Source organism: Gymnodraco acuticeps, unplaced genomic scaffold (genome assembly GCF_902827175.1).
Source record: "Gymnodraco acuticeps unplaced genomic scaffold, fGymAcu1.1, whole genome shotgun sequence".
NCBI classification, from domain to species: domain Eukaryota; kingdom Metazoa; phylum Chordata; class Actinopteri; order Perciformes; family Bathydraconidae; genus Gymnodraco; species Gymnodraco acuticeps.
Genome location: NW_022989979.1, coordinates 2,771,184 through 2,788,279, shown reverse-complemented (window position 1 = coordinate 2,788,279; position 17,096 = coordinate 2,771,184). Strand labels below are relative to the sequence as shown.

At 43.4% G+C, this 17,096-nt stretch overlaps 1 protein-coding gene across 1 annotated transcript in view; it reads right to left on the bottom strand.

Annotated features, from left to right (window-relative positions):
- ctnna2 (catenin (cadherin-associated protein), alpha 2) overlaps positions 1-17,096 on the bottom strand; it is a 339,515-nt gene that overhangs the window by 92,213 nt on the left and 230,206 nt on the right. Inside the window, exon 8 of the mRNA XM_034211748.1 lies at positions 15,996-16,076. Coding sequence (XP_034067639.1) covers positions 15,996-16,076 — 81 coding nt within the window. The remainder of the gene's footprint in view (positions 1-15,995; positions 16,077-17,096) is intronic.

Genomic DNA, 17,096 nt, shown 5'->3' with positions numbered 1-17,096 from the left:
CAACAGTGAAACTGATTCTGACAGTTGGTTTGAGAGAAAAACTGAGGCAGACGAGTGATTTCCCAAGAAAGAGCCTCTCCTGCACCATCAGCATTCTAATGCCCACACACCTCTCCCACAGAAATCCATCTTCAATCTTTCAGATCTCACCTCCCTCTTTGCTCCACCCCCACCATCTCTCCTCTAACACTCCCTCTGTATTTCGCTAACACTTAAAGGAAATAGACCTGGAATTCCGATAGATAGCACAGGCTCTGCTCATTATAATAGAGTAGGGCGGCTCTTCCCCCCCCCCCCCCCATTCATGCGGTGCCACATTGATTGGAGCTCTGAATGCATCAGGTTTTTGTTTTACATATTAAGATTGGAGACTTTTTGAGTTTTGAAATTGTACCCTTGGTTTTATACGGTGCCATACATATTGTTTTTACAGAAATGCTATTGGAAGCACAAAGGCTGAAGAGACAAGTTACACATACAAAAACATAGTGAGCTAGGACTGCTGTCAGACAGACGGATAGGCACTGAAAAATACACTACGAAGCTGTATAAATTATTGGACACATTTAAGCTGCTTTCATAATTTGGACAAGAGCCACTTAATTGAATTAGGATATCGCTTTCTGTGATAATAATGCAGTGCCACGCCCAATGCTGCATGCATATATTGAGGTCCATGACATGGTGTTGATCAAAATCAAAATGGATGTTTCATGCATGAAGAAATGGTTTTTTGAGTTCCCTTGCCTGGACAAAGCCCTGACCCCAACCGACACCTAAAATGAATTGGATGACCAATCCAAATCAACATTAATGCTGAACCTTACAATGCTTTGGCTGAATGGGAGAACATCTCTGAAAAACCTTGCAAAGGCTCTCAAGAAAGATCATGTTAAAGGTATTAATGTCAAGAGATCTGCAATGAGATGTTGAAACATTCAAACCTGGATAAAATTGATACTTTTGTGGACAATTTCATTGAGCGTCCGACTCTGCACCAATTTGGCATACAGTGAAGATCAATGGTTACATAATCAATGCCAATGGTATGCCAATATGCATGGTTCAATTAACCAAATATATCTGTAATGCAATTAATACATCAAAACATAGTTTAATTATACCTGCACTCCTCCCTCCATCATGCCTCTTATCTTTTAGCTTTTCATTTTATTTTGGCAAACCAAAGGGGGGACTGATCTAAGATTACTGCCAGCAAATCCCACCTGAAAGTGAAGTGGCTAACAAGATGATGTATATATAATAAAGGTCTACAGACACATATCTGTGTTTCTCGATGATAAGTGGGAGGGCTTCAAAGATGAGATTAGCATTAATTTGGCATATTTGCTTATTAATTGGGAACATGTTTGCATTTTGTGGTATTAGACACCTGCTCAGTCAGTGGCAAACAACCCTTATGATCAGTCTATGACTCAAAAACAAATAAATCAATTCATATTCATAGCATTGCAGCGTATCAAGTTAATTATCCTGTGTAGACACATTAAGGTATGACTTATTTACAATTCAACATGTAAAGGTGTTACCAATATGAAGGTATGCTGGATTTTGGTCTGTTTACAGTTGCACACAGTTTTGCTATGTTTCACTTGTGATTCATAACACATAGCTGTTGGTACCTTGGGGTCAGCACAGGAAAGTTTCTTATTAAAATGTCAAGAGCAATCACAGCATAAACGTCCGGAGTCACGGCTGAAGGGAAACAGCCTGAGCAAATCCAAATTTAAGTAATAGCTCTCATATATGATATATATCGGGGAGCATGGGAAGATGATTAGTGAGAGGAGAGTGGAGAAATGAAAGGGGTGAAGAGGGACTGACTTATCATCAGCAGTCTAAGGACAAACACATTAGATACAGCATCTCTGAGCCTTTATTGAATATCCTGCAAAAATAAAACACTAGCCAGGGGAATCTAGTTTCAGAAACAAGAAGAGGTTGCACATGTTAGGATTATGCATTAAAAGGGTTTATAGAGAACTGGCACTGGAAGACATTGTTCAGGACACGCTGGCTGTTCACCTGCATTCACCTCAGTTATCTGAATAATGATGGGGGTTTCATAATCTAATCAAAATATGTAATCGTCTTCGAGTGTGCTGTTACCAAAATCTGTGTTTGTGGTGGCAGGCAGAACCCTGGCAGCTATGCTTACTTCAGGGACCAAAGCCAGGGATTATTGGACTGTTTAATACCAATAGGGTGGGTATTAAACATCATTGGGTGGTGATGTATGAGTGATACTCCCTTCTTAACCTTCAGGGCTGCTCCATTCTCACTCTGCGACCAATTCTTTAGAAAAGTGTCTTCCAACCCTTTTCATGATTAGGACCTCACCTTAAGTCAAAAACATATTCAAGGTTGCTCAACTAACCATTGAGTACTAATACACTATATACACACATTTGGAACTCTTGGTATTTGTATCAAGTACTGGAATTGTGGAATTGTAGCTTTAGCTCTAGCTGGAATATGATGACAAGATCAGACATTGTCATTAAAGGCACAAATTATAATAAATGAAGAAATCTCGCCATATACATATTCTGTCTGGAAATAGCTTTGTGTGAGCAGGCAAATATTACCCACTTGATTGGTCAATTTAAAAGCCAAAATTAGCTGTTTAACCTTACACAATTAATATGATGAACAGATACAGAACTATAGGTTACTTACGTAACCCCAGTTCTCAGAGTAACATGAAGTGAGATGTCTCACTATGGGATGCGCCTCAACGCGTATGCAAACAGAAGCATCAATCTCATTACGCCAATCCTGATTGGCTGGTGATCTTGACGTCAACGTCAGGGAATCCACCCACCCTTTAAGTAGCTTGCGCTACGACGCAGCCATTCAAAAATAAGCACCTCTTCTCGCTTCGCCTTAGCAAGAAGGGCCGTCTGGTGAGACATCTCACTTAATGTTACTCTGAGAACTGGGGTTACGTAAGTAACCTATAGTTCTCATTCATAACACTCCGTTCGATGTCTCACTATGGGATATTGAAACTCCCGTATTGCTAGACATGCTTATCTCGAAAATCACCAAAAACAACCAGAACTTAACAGGCAGAACTCTGTCTCAACACGGGACCCAGCACTGCGCGGGCCACACTTGGAGCAGAGATATCTAGCCTGTAAAAGCGGACAAAAGTGAGCGGCGAGGACCAGCTCGCTGCTGCACAGATGTCTTGGATTGAAACACCCTTGAACAAAGCCCAGGATGTAGCCAGTCCACGAGTAGAATGAGCACGCAGGCCCGTTGGTGCCTGCAAACCCTGACTCGTATAAGCCAGAGCAATCGCTTCCACAATCCAGTGGGAGAGCCGTTGCCTGGTAACGGGCTTGCCCTTCTGAGGGTTAGCCCAGGATACAAAGAGTTGGTCATTACAACGAAACTCTTTTGACCTGTCCATATAGATGCGTAAAGCACAAACTGGACACAGCAAATTCGGCCACTGTTCCTCAGAGGAACACAGCGGCGGAGGAAATGCCGCAATGTCAATTGGGGTACATGAGCCAACCACCTTAGGTATAAAGGCAGGGTTGGGCTTCAGCAACACTCTCGTTTGCCTCGGGGCAAACTGAGTGCACGAAGGATGTACAGAGAGCGCATGAATGTCACTGACTCGCTTGGCAGATGCCAGAGCCAGTAACAGCACTGTCTTCAGTGACAGGTGTTTCATGTCAGCTTCTTCCAGGGGTTCAAATGGAGGTCGAGTGAGCCCATCTAAAACCACTGCCAAGTCCCATAAGGGCACCAGTGACCTGGAAACAGGGAGGAGCCTGCGAGCCCTTTCATAAAACGGCAGACCAAAGGATGTTGGCTAGCCGTCTTTCCCTCAAAGCCCACATGGCATGCAGCAATAGCAGCCAGGTACACTTTGATCGTAGAGAAAGCTCTGTGTTTATCAATTAAGTCCTGTAGAAATGATCAAATCACCCCGACAGGACATTGAAAAGAGATGTGTCCTTTTTGAAGGCACCACTCCTCAAACACCCTCCACTTACAGTCATAGAGAGACCTGGTGGAGGAAGCTCTTGCACTCTGAATAGTGTTTATCACCTTCTGAGGAAGCCCCACTATATTCAGATTGTACCACTCACGGGCCAGGCCCATAGTGCCAAGCGCTCTGGGTGTGGGTGAAAGATCGCCCCCCCCCCCGCCTGAGACAGTACAGTATGTCCCTGCGTAGTGGGAGCTGCCACGGCTGCCTGCACAGCAGCTGATATATCTCCGCCAGCCAGTACATTGCAGGCCAGTGCGGAGCTATCAGGATAAGTGTGTGGCGTTGTTCCCTCACTCTGGCCAGAGTTGGGGGTATCAGAGCCAGGGGTGGGAACGCGTACAGAAGGACCGGCCAAACGTGCGCAAGCGCGTCCACGCCTAACGGTGTGTTTAAATCGCGCCCCGAGGTTCATCACTCCTGGTACGTGCGTCGCTCTCAGAGAGAGGAGACGTCCGCAGCTCCATAAGATCAGTTTGCGTGCCAGCATGTGTAACTGGAGAGAACGCAAACCCCCTTGGCGGTTTATATACGATATTGTGGTCGTGTTGTCTGTCCTCACGAGGACATGATGTCCTCTTAGAAAAGGCAGAAAGCGTTTCAGGGTGAGGAACACCGCTAAAAGCTCCAGATCATTTATGTGTGACCGTGGGAGGTCTCTGCTCCAGAGACCCCTCACAGGTCGACCTTCGTATATACACCCCCAGCCCGTCAGACATGCGTCTGTGGTGACCACCTTCTTATAGGACATTGCTTATAGGACAGCACCCATAGGTACGCCCCGTACTAGAAAAGTCGGGTGTAGCCAGTGGCGCAGAGCCATTACGCATTTCATAGTGACCATCACTCTCCGCGCGTCATGACGCGTGGGGTCCAATCTGAGGGCAGCTACCCAGCGCTGAAACTCCCTCATGTGTAAGCGTCCCAGTCGTACCACCAGAATGGCTGACGCCATGAGCCCCAGCAACCGCAGACATGATCTGAAGAGAACATATTTGCGCGGCTGGAAATGAGCGAGGCAAGCCCTGAAGGCTTTCACTCTCTCTGCTGACAAGCGGGCTGTAAAGGGCACCGAATTCAGGTGTAGGCCCAGGAAGAGTACAGTCTGGGCTGGGGACAACATGCTCTTTTCTGTGTTTATTACAAAACCCAGGTCGAGCAGGTGTTTTACGAGGACATTCGTCTGCGTAATAGCCTCTGGCTCCGACTGTGCGAGAAGGAGACAATCGTCCAGATAAGTTGCCAGGCGAATACCCTGTTGTCTTAACGGGGCTATCGCGGCTTCCGTACACCGTACAAACACTCGCGGGCTGAGAGACAGACCGAAGGGAAGTACTCTGTACTCGTAACAGACACCCTGAAAGGCGAACCTCAGATATTTCCTGTGTGGGTAATATACTGGGATGTGGAAATATGCATCTTTCAGGTCGACTGATGTGAACAAGTCGTTTTGGCGCACGAGACGCAACAGAGATGTGTGAGTGAGCATTCTGAATTTGTATCTTTTGAGATATTTGTTCAGAGCTCTCAAATCTAGTATTGGCCGAATTCCGTTCCCTCCCCGTTTGGGAACGAGGAAATACTTGGAATAAAAGCCGCTCTGACTCTGTTCGGCGGGTATTATCGATATAGCCTTCTTTTCTAGCAGCGAGAACATTTCTTGCTCTAGAATATGGGCCGACTCTCCCCGGGCCTGTGAATACAGAATGCCCGAGAAGTGAGGGGGGGTGACAGCGAATTGGAGCCTGTAGCCCCGTGTTACTGTCTTGAAAACCCAAGCAGAATCTGTGAGCATCCTCCACTTGTCGCTTCTCAAAGCGAGCGGAAATGTCACAGCTCTGTCATCTGCCCTCAGTGTCTCTATTTGTTGTGTTATAGGGCCCTCTAGTGTCTGAACACGGTGGTACCCCAGGTTGACAACCCCGGCTGACACTGCGCATGCGCATGGCAGTGGTGCCTTCACAATCCCGTCTATTGTCCGCCTTTTGAGAGAGGCCGTAGCCGCTCTCAAAAGAGGGGCAGACTGTTTATTGTTTTTATTGTTTTTCTTTTCATTTTTATTGACTGCGCCCTTGGCTTCAAGCCTGGAAACGACATTGGAAAATGATTTATTTTGAAACAACAATGATGACATGTGTTTGTGTGACTTAAACAGGCAGCGGAACTTGCTGTCTTTGACGTTAAGTCCATTTCCCTGATGGCGCGAACTTGAGGATGACGTTCTGGCATCACTCGAGGCGGCGGGAAGATGGGGGCATGGTGGCACCCCGAAACACATGAGCATCTAACACTGGAACGTGCTCTGGAGCTGGGGAACAGGGAACTTCCAGCTCCTTCATCGAGGAGAGGAGAGGAGGCTGTCAGGCTGTCCGCTTCTTCTTCCTCGCCTGGTGGCTGAAAACCTGGGTCGGCTGCACCTGAGCGGCAGCTGCCGGGACCAGAGATTTTCTTGGCCAGCTCCCTCTTACCTCGTGCCTGGGCTGGGGACCCGGGACGGGCTGCGGTCTCTGCTGCTTCGGTATTTTGAACCGGGCAGGACGTGAGACAGCTTGGGTGAAGGCCTGCCGCGGGACCATTGGAGGTGGCGGCTGGACCCTTCGGGGGAGACAGAGCTGGAGAGCCTCGTCTCCCTTCCTTTTTGACTTGCACCTCAGCTGCATTGAAGCTAGAGCGGAGCCAAATATGCCCTCGGGAACAATAGGCATGTCCAGAACATCCTCTTTTTCCCGGTCTGGAAGGTTCGTCAGGTTGAGACACCTGGCTCTCTCCTGTACCACCATCATTCCCAGCGCTTTGCCCGTGGCTTGGACTGCACAGCGCTGCACACGGAGGCAAATGTCCGTGATCGCTGCGATCTCGTCCCACACGGCAGGCTCAGGTCTGCTCGACATGTCCTCGCAAAGCTCCGCCTGGTAGGCGGTCAGCAGCGAGGAGACGTTGAGAGCCCTGGCGGACAAAGCTGCAGCTTTATAGGCCCGTTCGGTCATCGCTGACTGGAACCGGTCTGCCTTTGTCGGTAGCATGGGGTTCCTGCTTGGTGTCGAAGCCAGCCTCAGTTGTAGGTGGGCTGCCACCAGCGGTTCCATGGGCGGCATGCGGAGCAGGCCGAGCCTCTCCATACCGTCACAGTCCAGGGAGGAGGCACCCTGGATTGGGGCCTTGTTGCTGAAGGGACTGTCTCTCCACGAGACCGACACCTCGTCCAGCATCTCCGGAAAGACTGGAAATGGCTGCCTCTTCGTCCTCGCTGCTTGGGGCAAGTTCTTCCCCTCGTAGCGAGATCTGAAGGTCTCCTTGGCCACTTCAGGCCATGGGATGTCCAGCCTGGACGCAGCGCGGTGACACACGGCCTGCAAGTCCATGCTTAGGACGGGCGAAGCTGGTGTGCTCTCGCCTGGGGGAGCGGACATTGCTCCCGGCTTCACAGCCTGAGCCGATGAAACGAAGATGTCATCTCCATCCAAGTCAGACAGGAGGAACTCAGAGGTATCCTCTTCGTCCTCCATGTAGTCCAACTCCAGGACATCCTCCGCGGGTGGAACCATGGTGAGGTCCAATTGGGAGCCCCAGCTTGACACAGTGCGGGGCTCCGCTCTCGCGGCTCTTGCCGCCACCGGGTCCCAGCCTAAAACGGCGTGGGGCTCCGGTTCAGTGGCTGTCGCTGTTGTTGAGCTGACACAGCGCGGGGCTCAATCTCTGCGGCGGACGCCACCATGTCTTGATTGCCAGACGGCGAATCAGCGGATATGAGGGGGTCCTGTCCCGACAAGCTAGCTTGGCGTGCTAACCGTCGGCGGAGGCTCTTCATGGTGAAGCGTGTACAATGCCTGCACAAGCCGGGGTTATCAATAGCCTCCCGGGCGTGTTCCAGCCCGAGGCAGGACGAGCAGACTTGGTGTGAGTCTGTGCCTGACATTTTAAACCTGCAGCCGCATAGCCGAGCCTCCGAGTCCCTGACTCCTCTGGTGTAAGGGAGAGAAGGGTCCATCTTCGATCGTCGGCGTGGAGTGGACACGCTAGTAACAGGTACGTTAATGAGAAAAAATCCAACCTTGCCGTTAGTCTGAAAGGAAAAAAGGCGACGGTGTAGATTTGATTCTTTAAAGAATATTAACTGGTGTGTTAATACCTTTTTTATCTCTGTCTCCTCTGGTGTGAGAGAGAAAAGAAAACGTCCTCTTTACCGTGGTGTCGGTGGGGAGGGAAGAACAAACTAGCAACAGGTATGTTACTAGCTTGAAGAAAAAAATCAAACCTTACCGTTATTTCAACAGAAAGAACGGCGAGGCAGATTACAATATTAACTGGTGTGTTAATATTGTTCAGTCTTCTTGCAAAGCAAAAAAGTAACCGGCAAGCGCCCGTCGACCAAATGTTAGCTTTGGGTTCAGTCTGTGGACCGTTAAGCTAGCCCGGTTACTGATAAATCGAGATGTGCTCTGAAGCGAGAAGAGGTGTTTGAATGACGCTGCGTCGTAGCGCAAGCTACGACGCAGCGTTGACGTCAAGATGACCAGCCAATCAGGATTGGCGTAATGACATTGATGCTTCTGTTTGCATACGCGTTGAGACATCGAACGGAGTGTTATGAATGAGAACAGCATTAGCATGCCTTTAATGATGTTCTTATCTTGCATATGTAAATCACATAGTCACTCTACTTAAGAGGAAGGGTTTAATTATACATTTGGATTAGTCTGGCTCAAAACTGCCTGTGTAATTTTGATCAACTTAGATAACAGGGAATTTACAATAATAGCTAATGAAGCTTTCATGCAAACAAACGTTTTGCAGGAAAGTATCAAAGGGATTCAAAGCTAATGTTGAATTGTTAATCTCAACAATGAGTTACATCTCACAAGCCATATGTTCCATCTTAACATGATAACCCTCAACAATTAAAAACAGCTGTACTAATCAACAAACTAATGGCAAAAATGGAAATTATTTCAAAGTCCCAGAGCAGAGAGAGGCAAGGAGAGAAAGAGAGCAACAATATGTGAGGCGGTTTTTGCTTTAGGGAATCCTGAGAGCAGCCATCAGTCAAAATATGGCCCAGAGAGATGATTTGACAGATGCATTCATTACAGACATGATGACAGGGGGTACAACACATGGCTCATTTCCAACAACTTTGTCGAATCAGCTACTAATACTGATACAAAGGGAAGACAAAATGTAAGATTGGACGACTGTGGCTGCGAGGGAGTGCGGTCGTCTTTCAACCAGAAGGTTGTGGGTTCTATCCCAGTCCATGCAGTCAACATGTCGATGTATCCTTGGGCAAGATACTTAACCCTGAAGTTGCTCCCGATGGCATGGCCAACGGTGTGTGAATGTTAGGTCCTAGAGTAAGGGACACTGCTCTGTATGAATGGGTGAATGACATGTAGTATGTAAAGCGCTTTGAGGGGTCTTAAAAACTGGATACAGCGCTATATAAGTACAGTCCATTTACCATTTAAGTCTTAGAAACATGCTCTGTTTTTGTATGTCTTTTTGTTGTCCCCTATTATGTTTTTTTAGTAAAATCACTTAATATCTGTTAGACTTGCACTGTTGATTACATGTCATAGTTTTTAAAAAAATAGTACAAAAACAGCCATGATAAAACAAGATGCACTGATCGCAACATTTAGGTGCAAGGTGGTTGTAGTGCTTGTTCTTTATTAGCTCTTCCCCGGTGTAAAACAATCCAAAAAAGGTTGGGGGCTAAAGCAGGTCTGATGGCAGCTATGTATGTGGTGTAACGTCTTTTTTTGTAAATAAAGGCATTATATTTCTTGATTTGACAATGTATGCCTATTCTCTGTTAGGGCTTATGTAATCATTGGGCTTTTTTTGTAGCATGTGCTTCTTTTTTCATTTGTTTACAATGATTAGTGTGGTAGGCTCCATGCTCTTCTGAGGTCACTCCGAGTGCTTTAGGTTGAAAATATTTCAACCTTTCAGAAAAGTGTTGGTGACATCACTGTAGAAATTGAAGGAATACCCTAAAAAAGACAATGTAGGTAAACATAGGTAAAACAACTACCTGTTAACTAATTTCTGCATTGGCTTGTTGACAAACATGACTCAATTAAGCCAAATCAAGGGAAATGACGGGCTTTAGATAATGCTTAAACAAATATATTAGAGTAATGGTCACCATGGGAAACCGTGCTTTCTCCTCCATGGGTCCACGTGGCCACGTGGAATCAGCTTCCAGAGAACATACGGACCTCGGCATCACTCTCAGTTTTTAGGAAATGCCTCAAGACCCACCTGTTCCACACCGCATTTACTGACTGTCCTTTACTTTATTTATTTTAAAACTTTTATGCTCTTAACCTTTTATTTATATTTTTTATATTGCCATATTTTATCCAATATGCTCCTTTAGATATATTTTTACTTATTTTTCCTTATAGCTTTGTGAAGCACCTTGAGATGACGTTTGTCTTTAAAGTGTGCTATATCAATCAAATGTATTATTATCATTATTATTATTATTGTAATGCTTAAAAAACATACTAAGTAAAGGGAGAAGGCACAAGCTACAGATACATACATACATGTATTCTGATTTCAGGAACAGGAGTAGGGTTTGTTAACATAGAAACCTTTTTCAAAATAAAGTCGGAAAATGAGAATTCTTAAAACATGCTTTGGATATCTCAGGATCAGGATGAGATCATTTTGGCCAAGACAAACATTGCAGGTATTTTTGTTCTGAATTGTTGAAGGCTGAACTGAAAACAAAAATTACCATTATTATTATTATAATGATATACAACAGTCAGTTAGATTTGATCATTTTCAAACCTCAATTGATGGGCTAATAACTGAGCTACAGGAGCTCTCATTAGCTTGCCTTGCCATGTATTCAATATCTGGCATTTCTAGCTTGTTTTTTGTTTTTATCAGAACAAGTGTTTAGCTGATTTTTAAGTTAAACTTACAACTTACATTTGTATTTGCCATGTTGTATTTCTTTAGAGGAACAACGTGGAAACAATTACGTTAAAAAAACAATATATAATAAGTATTACATCACTAGTTGAATGGACATAATAGGATTTGGTCTGTAATAGGGTTTAATGGGCTCAACCACTCATCTCTAGGCAATCTGATCAATATTTGCATGTCAATTCTGTGGATTTAAGGTGGAGGAGTTTGGGACTTCAATGCCTGCAATAGTCAGCAAAAAAAAACAGTATCAACATTATGCTAATTCTCCAGGTTTCGGCAGTATTTTCCCTTTTAAACAGTTAAAATATGATCCACGACCAAATAATAATAATAAATAAGATCAGAATAGAGAAAGTCCCATATTACACCCATTTTCTTTTTTTAAACAAGCAATTCCATTTATTTTCTACTGTAATTGAGCATGGTGACTGTTGTATTGATAACCCATTAAGGTTAAGGAAAGGGGTTAGGAAAGATTTTGGTTGCAGTTGATAAAAAGGCAAATGATCTGTATGTGATTATTACATGAAAGCCAAATAAGCTTCATAATAATAATAATAATAATAATTCCTTACATTTATTATAGCGCTTTTCCAGATGCTCAAAGCGCTTTACAAATACACATTACACATATTTTTTATACATGCAATGGTCACTGTGGACAATACCCACAGGAGCAAGTTCAGGTGAAGTGTCTTGCCCAAGGACACTACGGCTTTACAGACGCAGCAGCGGCGGGTTTCACCCCTTGATCTGATGATCATTGCACAGCGCACTGCGCCACACCGTCCATCTTCACGCCTCAAAGTCATCGAGGCGCTTTTACAAGTACACATTGATATCATACATGTACTGTGGACATTACCCACAGGAGCAAATCCGGGTGAAGTGTCTTGCCCAAGGACACAACGGCCTGACGCAGTGGCGGCAGGAGCGGGGTTTCGAACTGCAGTTCCCCAGCACCCCCCTTGATCTGATGATCAGATGCACAGACCACTGCGCCGCTTCATACCCATCCACCTCCATGACACCTACACCACATCTACTGTGCTGTGTTGCACAGATCAAATTCCTTTAACCTGTTAAACCCCACGCCTGATTTTCAGGTCTCAGGCTCGAAAATGACATGCCCAGAACAAATGACTATATCTTCACTTCTAAAAGGGGTAAATTAATAATCTTTTTTCTCAAAGCAATAATACAGCTGTGAGTTGGATGTAGAAAAGTCAGAATCAATATAGATGTTTTTATTTTAAAGTCAATTCAGATTGAACATAGTAAAACATTTTAAATGATAGTGTCTGTCCAAAAATAAACCATTATTTACAGTGAAAACCAGCCTTGAATGATGGGATAGTAGACACAAAGCTTTAGGAATCCAAACTATAACATATAATAAGTACCCTGTATCAAGATTGATGCAAAACAAGTGGAATTTGACCTTTTTAGAGAGGTTTAGAAGAAAAAAAACATAACACTTAAGCTATGAATGCATGAATACATGAGAGCAATTGATTTATTACCAAAAAAAGGTCTATGCAATATCTTCACTATCAAATCAACAGAAGTATATGATAAGATAATACGGACCTCATTGTTAGTCTAACAGACTAACATGAGTAAATCAGAGTTATTAAACCCTTAGTGCATTAAAGTGCTATGCAATTCCAGAAGCCACAGCTTTGCCAGCTTTTGAAGTGTAACATATAAATCAATATAGTTATTTATAGGGTTGAAAAGTTGCTATTTGATGGGCAATCTGTTTTGAGCATACTAAAATTACACGTACAAAAAAAACCCATATACCCTGAGGTGAATAATGTTATTGATACTTTTACTGTTTTTTGTTTCCTTTTTCAAATACAGTATTTATTTTACTGTGATATTTATTTATTCCTGAGCCAGATACCTCTGCTGCCTGCCATCGGTGCAAATTAAAGTATCAATTTTCAACCAATTGAAGGACTTGGTTTGTATCGACTTTAATCTCCTTTCACTAGCTACTGCTTCATTATGGAATTGACTGAATTTAATAACAATTGTGTGTGTGTTTTCAAGACTGCCGTGTACATACAGCACAATATTATAATACTTTTAAGGGTTTTAAAGCTCTTAATGGTCTTGGGCCTAGCTATTGATTGGATTTGATTTAACCTATGAGCCCTATAGAACCCTCAGGTCTTCTGGTGCTGACCTTTTAATCATCCCAAAAGTGAAAACAAAAACCCACAGTGAGGCGTCTTTTTATTATTACAGCCCACGACTGTGGAACATCCTCCCAGAGGACCTGAGCGCAGCAGCTATATAAATAAAGTTTGCTTTGATTTGAAGACCACAGTTGATATACACATTTTTAAATCGCAATTGTGTTAATATATTTTTAAAAACCTTTTCACATATGTTATTTCAATGTTCTTTACATTATTTATTTCATATAAGCCTGCATTATTAAGTCAAAAATATTAATAATTCATATATATTTGACATGTGTCTCATCTTAAAATGCCTTTATCTTATGTTTTGTTCATTATTAATGAAACACATTCATCAGTATGTTAGCAGGGACAATGACCACTGCTGCTATCATTATGGCCCAAATCCTGGATAAGAGGGTCGGCATGAAAGAAGCCTCAGTGCTGCCAGCAGCAGATGTAGCCTGCAGCAGGAAGCAGAGAGTCACCTGCTGCTTACAGCATGCTAGAAGTGAAGTTTCAGGTAAAGACACACTAGATGTTGTTGTCTTGATGTTATGTTGCCAGGGGATAAAAAGGAGATTTCTTTGACTGGTAGGAACAAACCAGCCAACAAAAAGTTGCCCAGCTGAGGTACAAGCTTTCAAAGAGGCTAGTGGGTAGACTTATTATGTGTTACTTTATTGTGTGTGTGTGTGTGTGTGTGTGAGTGTGAGTGGTGAGTGTGTGTGTGTGTGTGTGTGTGTGTGTGTGTGTGTGTGTGTGTGTGTGTGTGTGTGTGTGTGTGTGTGTGTGTGTGTGTGTGTTGTGTGTGTGTGTGTGTGTGTGTGTGTGTTGTGTGTGTGTGTGTGTGTGTGTGTGTTGTGTGTGTGTGTGTGTGTGTGTGTGTGTGTGTGTGTGTGTGTGTGTGTGTGTGTGTGTGGGTCAACATGTAACCGCAAAAACAAATACCTAACTGGAGGCGGCTTTGAATATGCACTTCAGTGGGAAATCAAGGTCTCTCTTCAGGAAATGCAGGTGATTAATATCTATTGTGAAATAAAGACTAACTGTGTAATCATTTTCCTTGCAGCAGGGATAACAACACGTTGCCAGCCTGTAATTCTTGAGCAATTTAGATCCAACAGTTGCTTACACACTCTTCAGTTATGTTGTTTTGATGGAAAATCTACTTTTAATGTCATGCTGCGATTCAAACTTTCCTTTAACTTTAGTATGATGCAAAATGGTGCATGGATTGCTGCTCTGTATTGTCTCCATCAGACTAGGTAGTGTTGTTAAAATGTACATGTATTTAGAAAATTGAATGGTGGGTGGGAAGGACATGCTTGACATCTACTGAATGTGCCCTGGATAACAAACAGCTTAGCATTGTCTTGTATGTACACACAACATCATGAATAAAGAAATGCAATGATGCAATTATCTAGCGGTGTTGTCACAAGGCTTGTTGTCTCACCTGCTCCCATTTCACGAATGCTGTCTATCACTTGTCTGTCTTGTCTATTCTAATATTTGATACATCCCTTTCACAATGGAGACGTAGGGGAATTAAATGCTCAAACGCACAATAGTGCTCCTCCCCTCCGGAAGGTCTTGTATCTCTACACGGCGTGACTGACTTGTTAAACTCATAATTACAGTATCACAGTTCTATGTAATGTCTGCATGTGTGTTGTGAGTGTTCTCTCCCATCTAATCCTGAAGCTCAAACAGAACACCCATTCTGTCAAGCCAAACCCTGAGTCAATAGAACATCCTGTCAGAGTGAGTACCACCTGCCAGCCTGTCAGGCCGCCCCACAAAATGCCCAACGGGAGGGTGAGTTAAAGCCTCCCATCAGAAAGGATCTGGGTCTTAAAAGGACACAACCACAGCTACTTTGTGCAGGTAGTTGCTATTTTCTATGTTGCCGAAGTGCCTTTCCTGCGTCACGAAACATGTGTTGCTCTGCATGGAAGGAAAGGTTTGTTGCGGAATAGTATACAATGTTTTTTAATGCATTTGTTGTTTCTGGGGCAATATTCCTGCTTGAATGTACTTCAATCTTCCTTAACATGTGTGCTACAAGTCATGATAAATGTATTCTTAAGGAAGGACAGGTATATTAGAATCATGCTTAAATGATTGTATTAAACATCATACAATATTCTTTTCAAGCATGGTGTCTAAATCAATTTTCATAATCTGCAAGATCTAACAGACAATAGTTTCTTTCATAATATGAAAAATAAATCTATAATGCTTTGAGTTCTGATGTTGCATATCACAGCATGAATCCTCTACTTATTCATCAGTAGTACTTGGGGTTGCTTGGAGGGTAATTACCTTTTTTCTAGCATTGTGATTTGTTATTAATTGCGATACCTATTGTATTGATATGTCTATGTGCAATGCTTCTGAAAAATGTGAACAGCGATCAGATTGGTTGATGTGATTGAGTATTTTCCCTGCCCTTTTTCAAACAGTTTCCAATGACAGCTTATGTGTAACGAGCCATCTGGCACATCAGGTTAGCAATAGCCCATTAGAGCATAGAGAGAATCTGCTGCTGAAAATAGTCCCCAACAAATACACTACTTACTCCCGTTTGAGAAACATTTCCTAAAACTACAGTGACCAGCTGGAGGACATTATTTTGCCTTTAAAATTGCATGTACGTATTTGTGACCTGTTATAATAATTGAGTCGTCATTAGGGAAATAAAACTGAATTTTGTCCGAAGTTTATGAGAGATGGGTAAATACACCTTGGTAGAACAAGGTGTATTTACAGAAAGTGTTTAAAGGGAGATGGAGTTGATGCATGAAACTTGCACTTACCTGTCTGCGCAGGTCCCTGGTCTTTTTGGTCATCTTATCAATGGCAGAGTTCAATGGGTCCCCTTTCTCTTTCCTGCCAGTCTGTGAAAATAAACACAAACACAGTGTTAACACAGTTTTAGAATGCCATCACACACTAATCTGTTTGACTATTACTTAGTTTGAAAAAAACAAGTATAAAATGTGTTTATTGAGTGTAAAAACATTTTATAGGCATGCTATATTTAAAATAATGCCACATTGTCATTAGACACGTTTACCAAGCACAAAAGCCCTACGACCAATACATTGAAGACATTTTTTGTAGATTTTTGAAAATTATTTGTTAGACTTCAAAGGAGCAATGGCAAATTGTGTTTAGAGCAAAACATATCGGACATCAAAATATCCTGCAGGCAAAAAAAGATCTTGTGAGATAACCAGTACCTTGGTTGAAATTACAAGTGCTGAACTTTAAAACTTGACTAAAAAAGGTTGATATGTTACTTCCGCCTATAAATCAAGTTTCAATTTAGTTGTCACCAAATGACCTCCTGTGTGCAGCAATTCCTGTCACTGCGAGCTCCTACTGGTGAATTTAGGAGGGTGTTGAACTACTTTGTGTTTCACCTGACACATGCAGAGGCACCAATCCTTTTTCTGACCTGACAGGGGTTCCATTGGGAGAGAAGCACAGAGCTTTTCTCTGCTCCAGATTCCCTCCCACCAGTTAACAAACCTGACAACTAACCAGTCCAAGTGTCACTAAGGCAGCTACAAGAAAGTATTTCATACAGAAATAAAACCAAGTTCATTGAAACACCAGGCCTAGCAGGAGGATCCTCTGTCTGCCGCTATGCCACCTGGGCACCCCATTTACCACTTACCAGCTCTACTCTTTTGTTCAGAAACCATAGAGAAGAGTGGATTTATTTATACTGCTCCAGTTATTAGACTCCCCCTTTAACTATCTAACTGCGGATGGCAGCTTGGCCCGAAGGTTAGAAAGCGGTCAGTGTCTTGGAGTGAACAGTTTCTGCTTCAGGACACATATAAATGATCGGGTACTCTGATCCCTTTAGAGAAAGTCATGAGGGTGTCCTTGGCAGTGAAAAGTGTTAA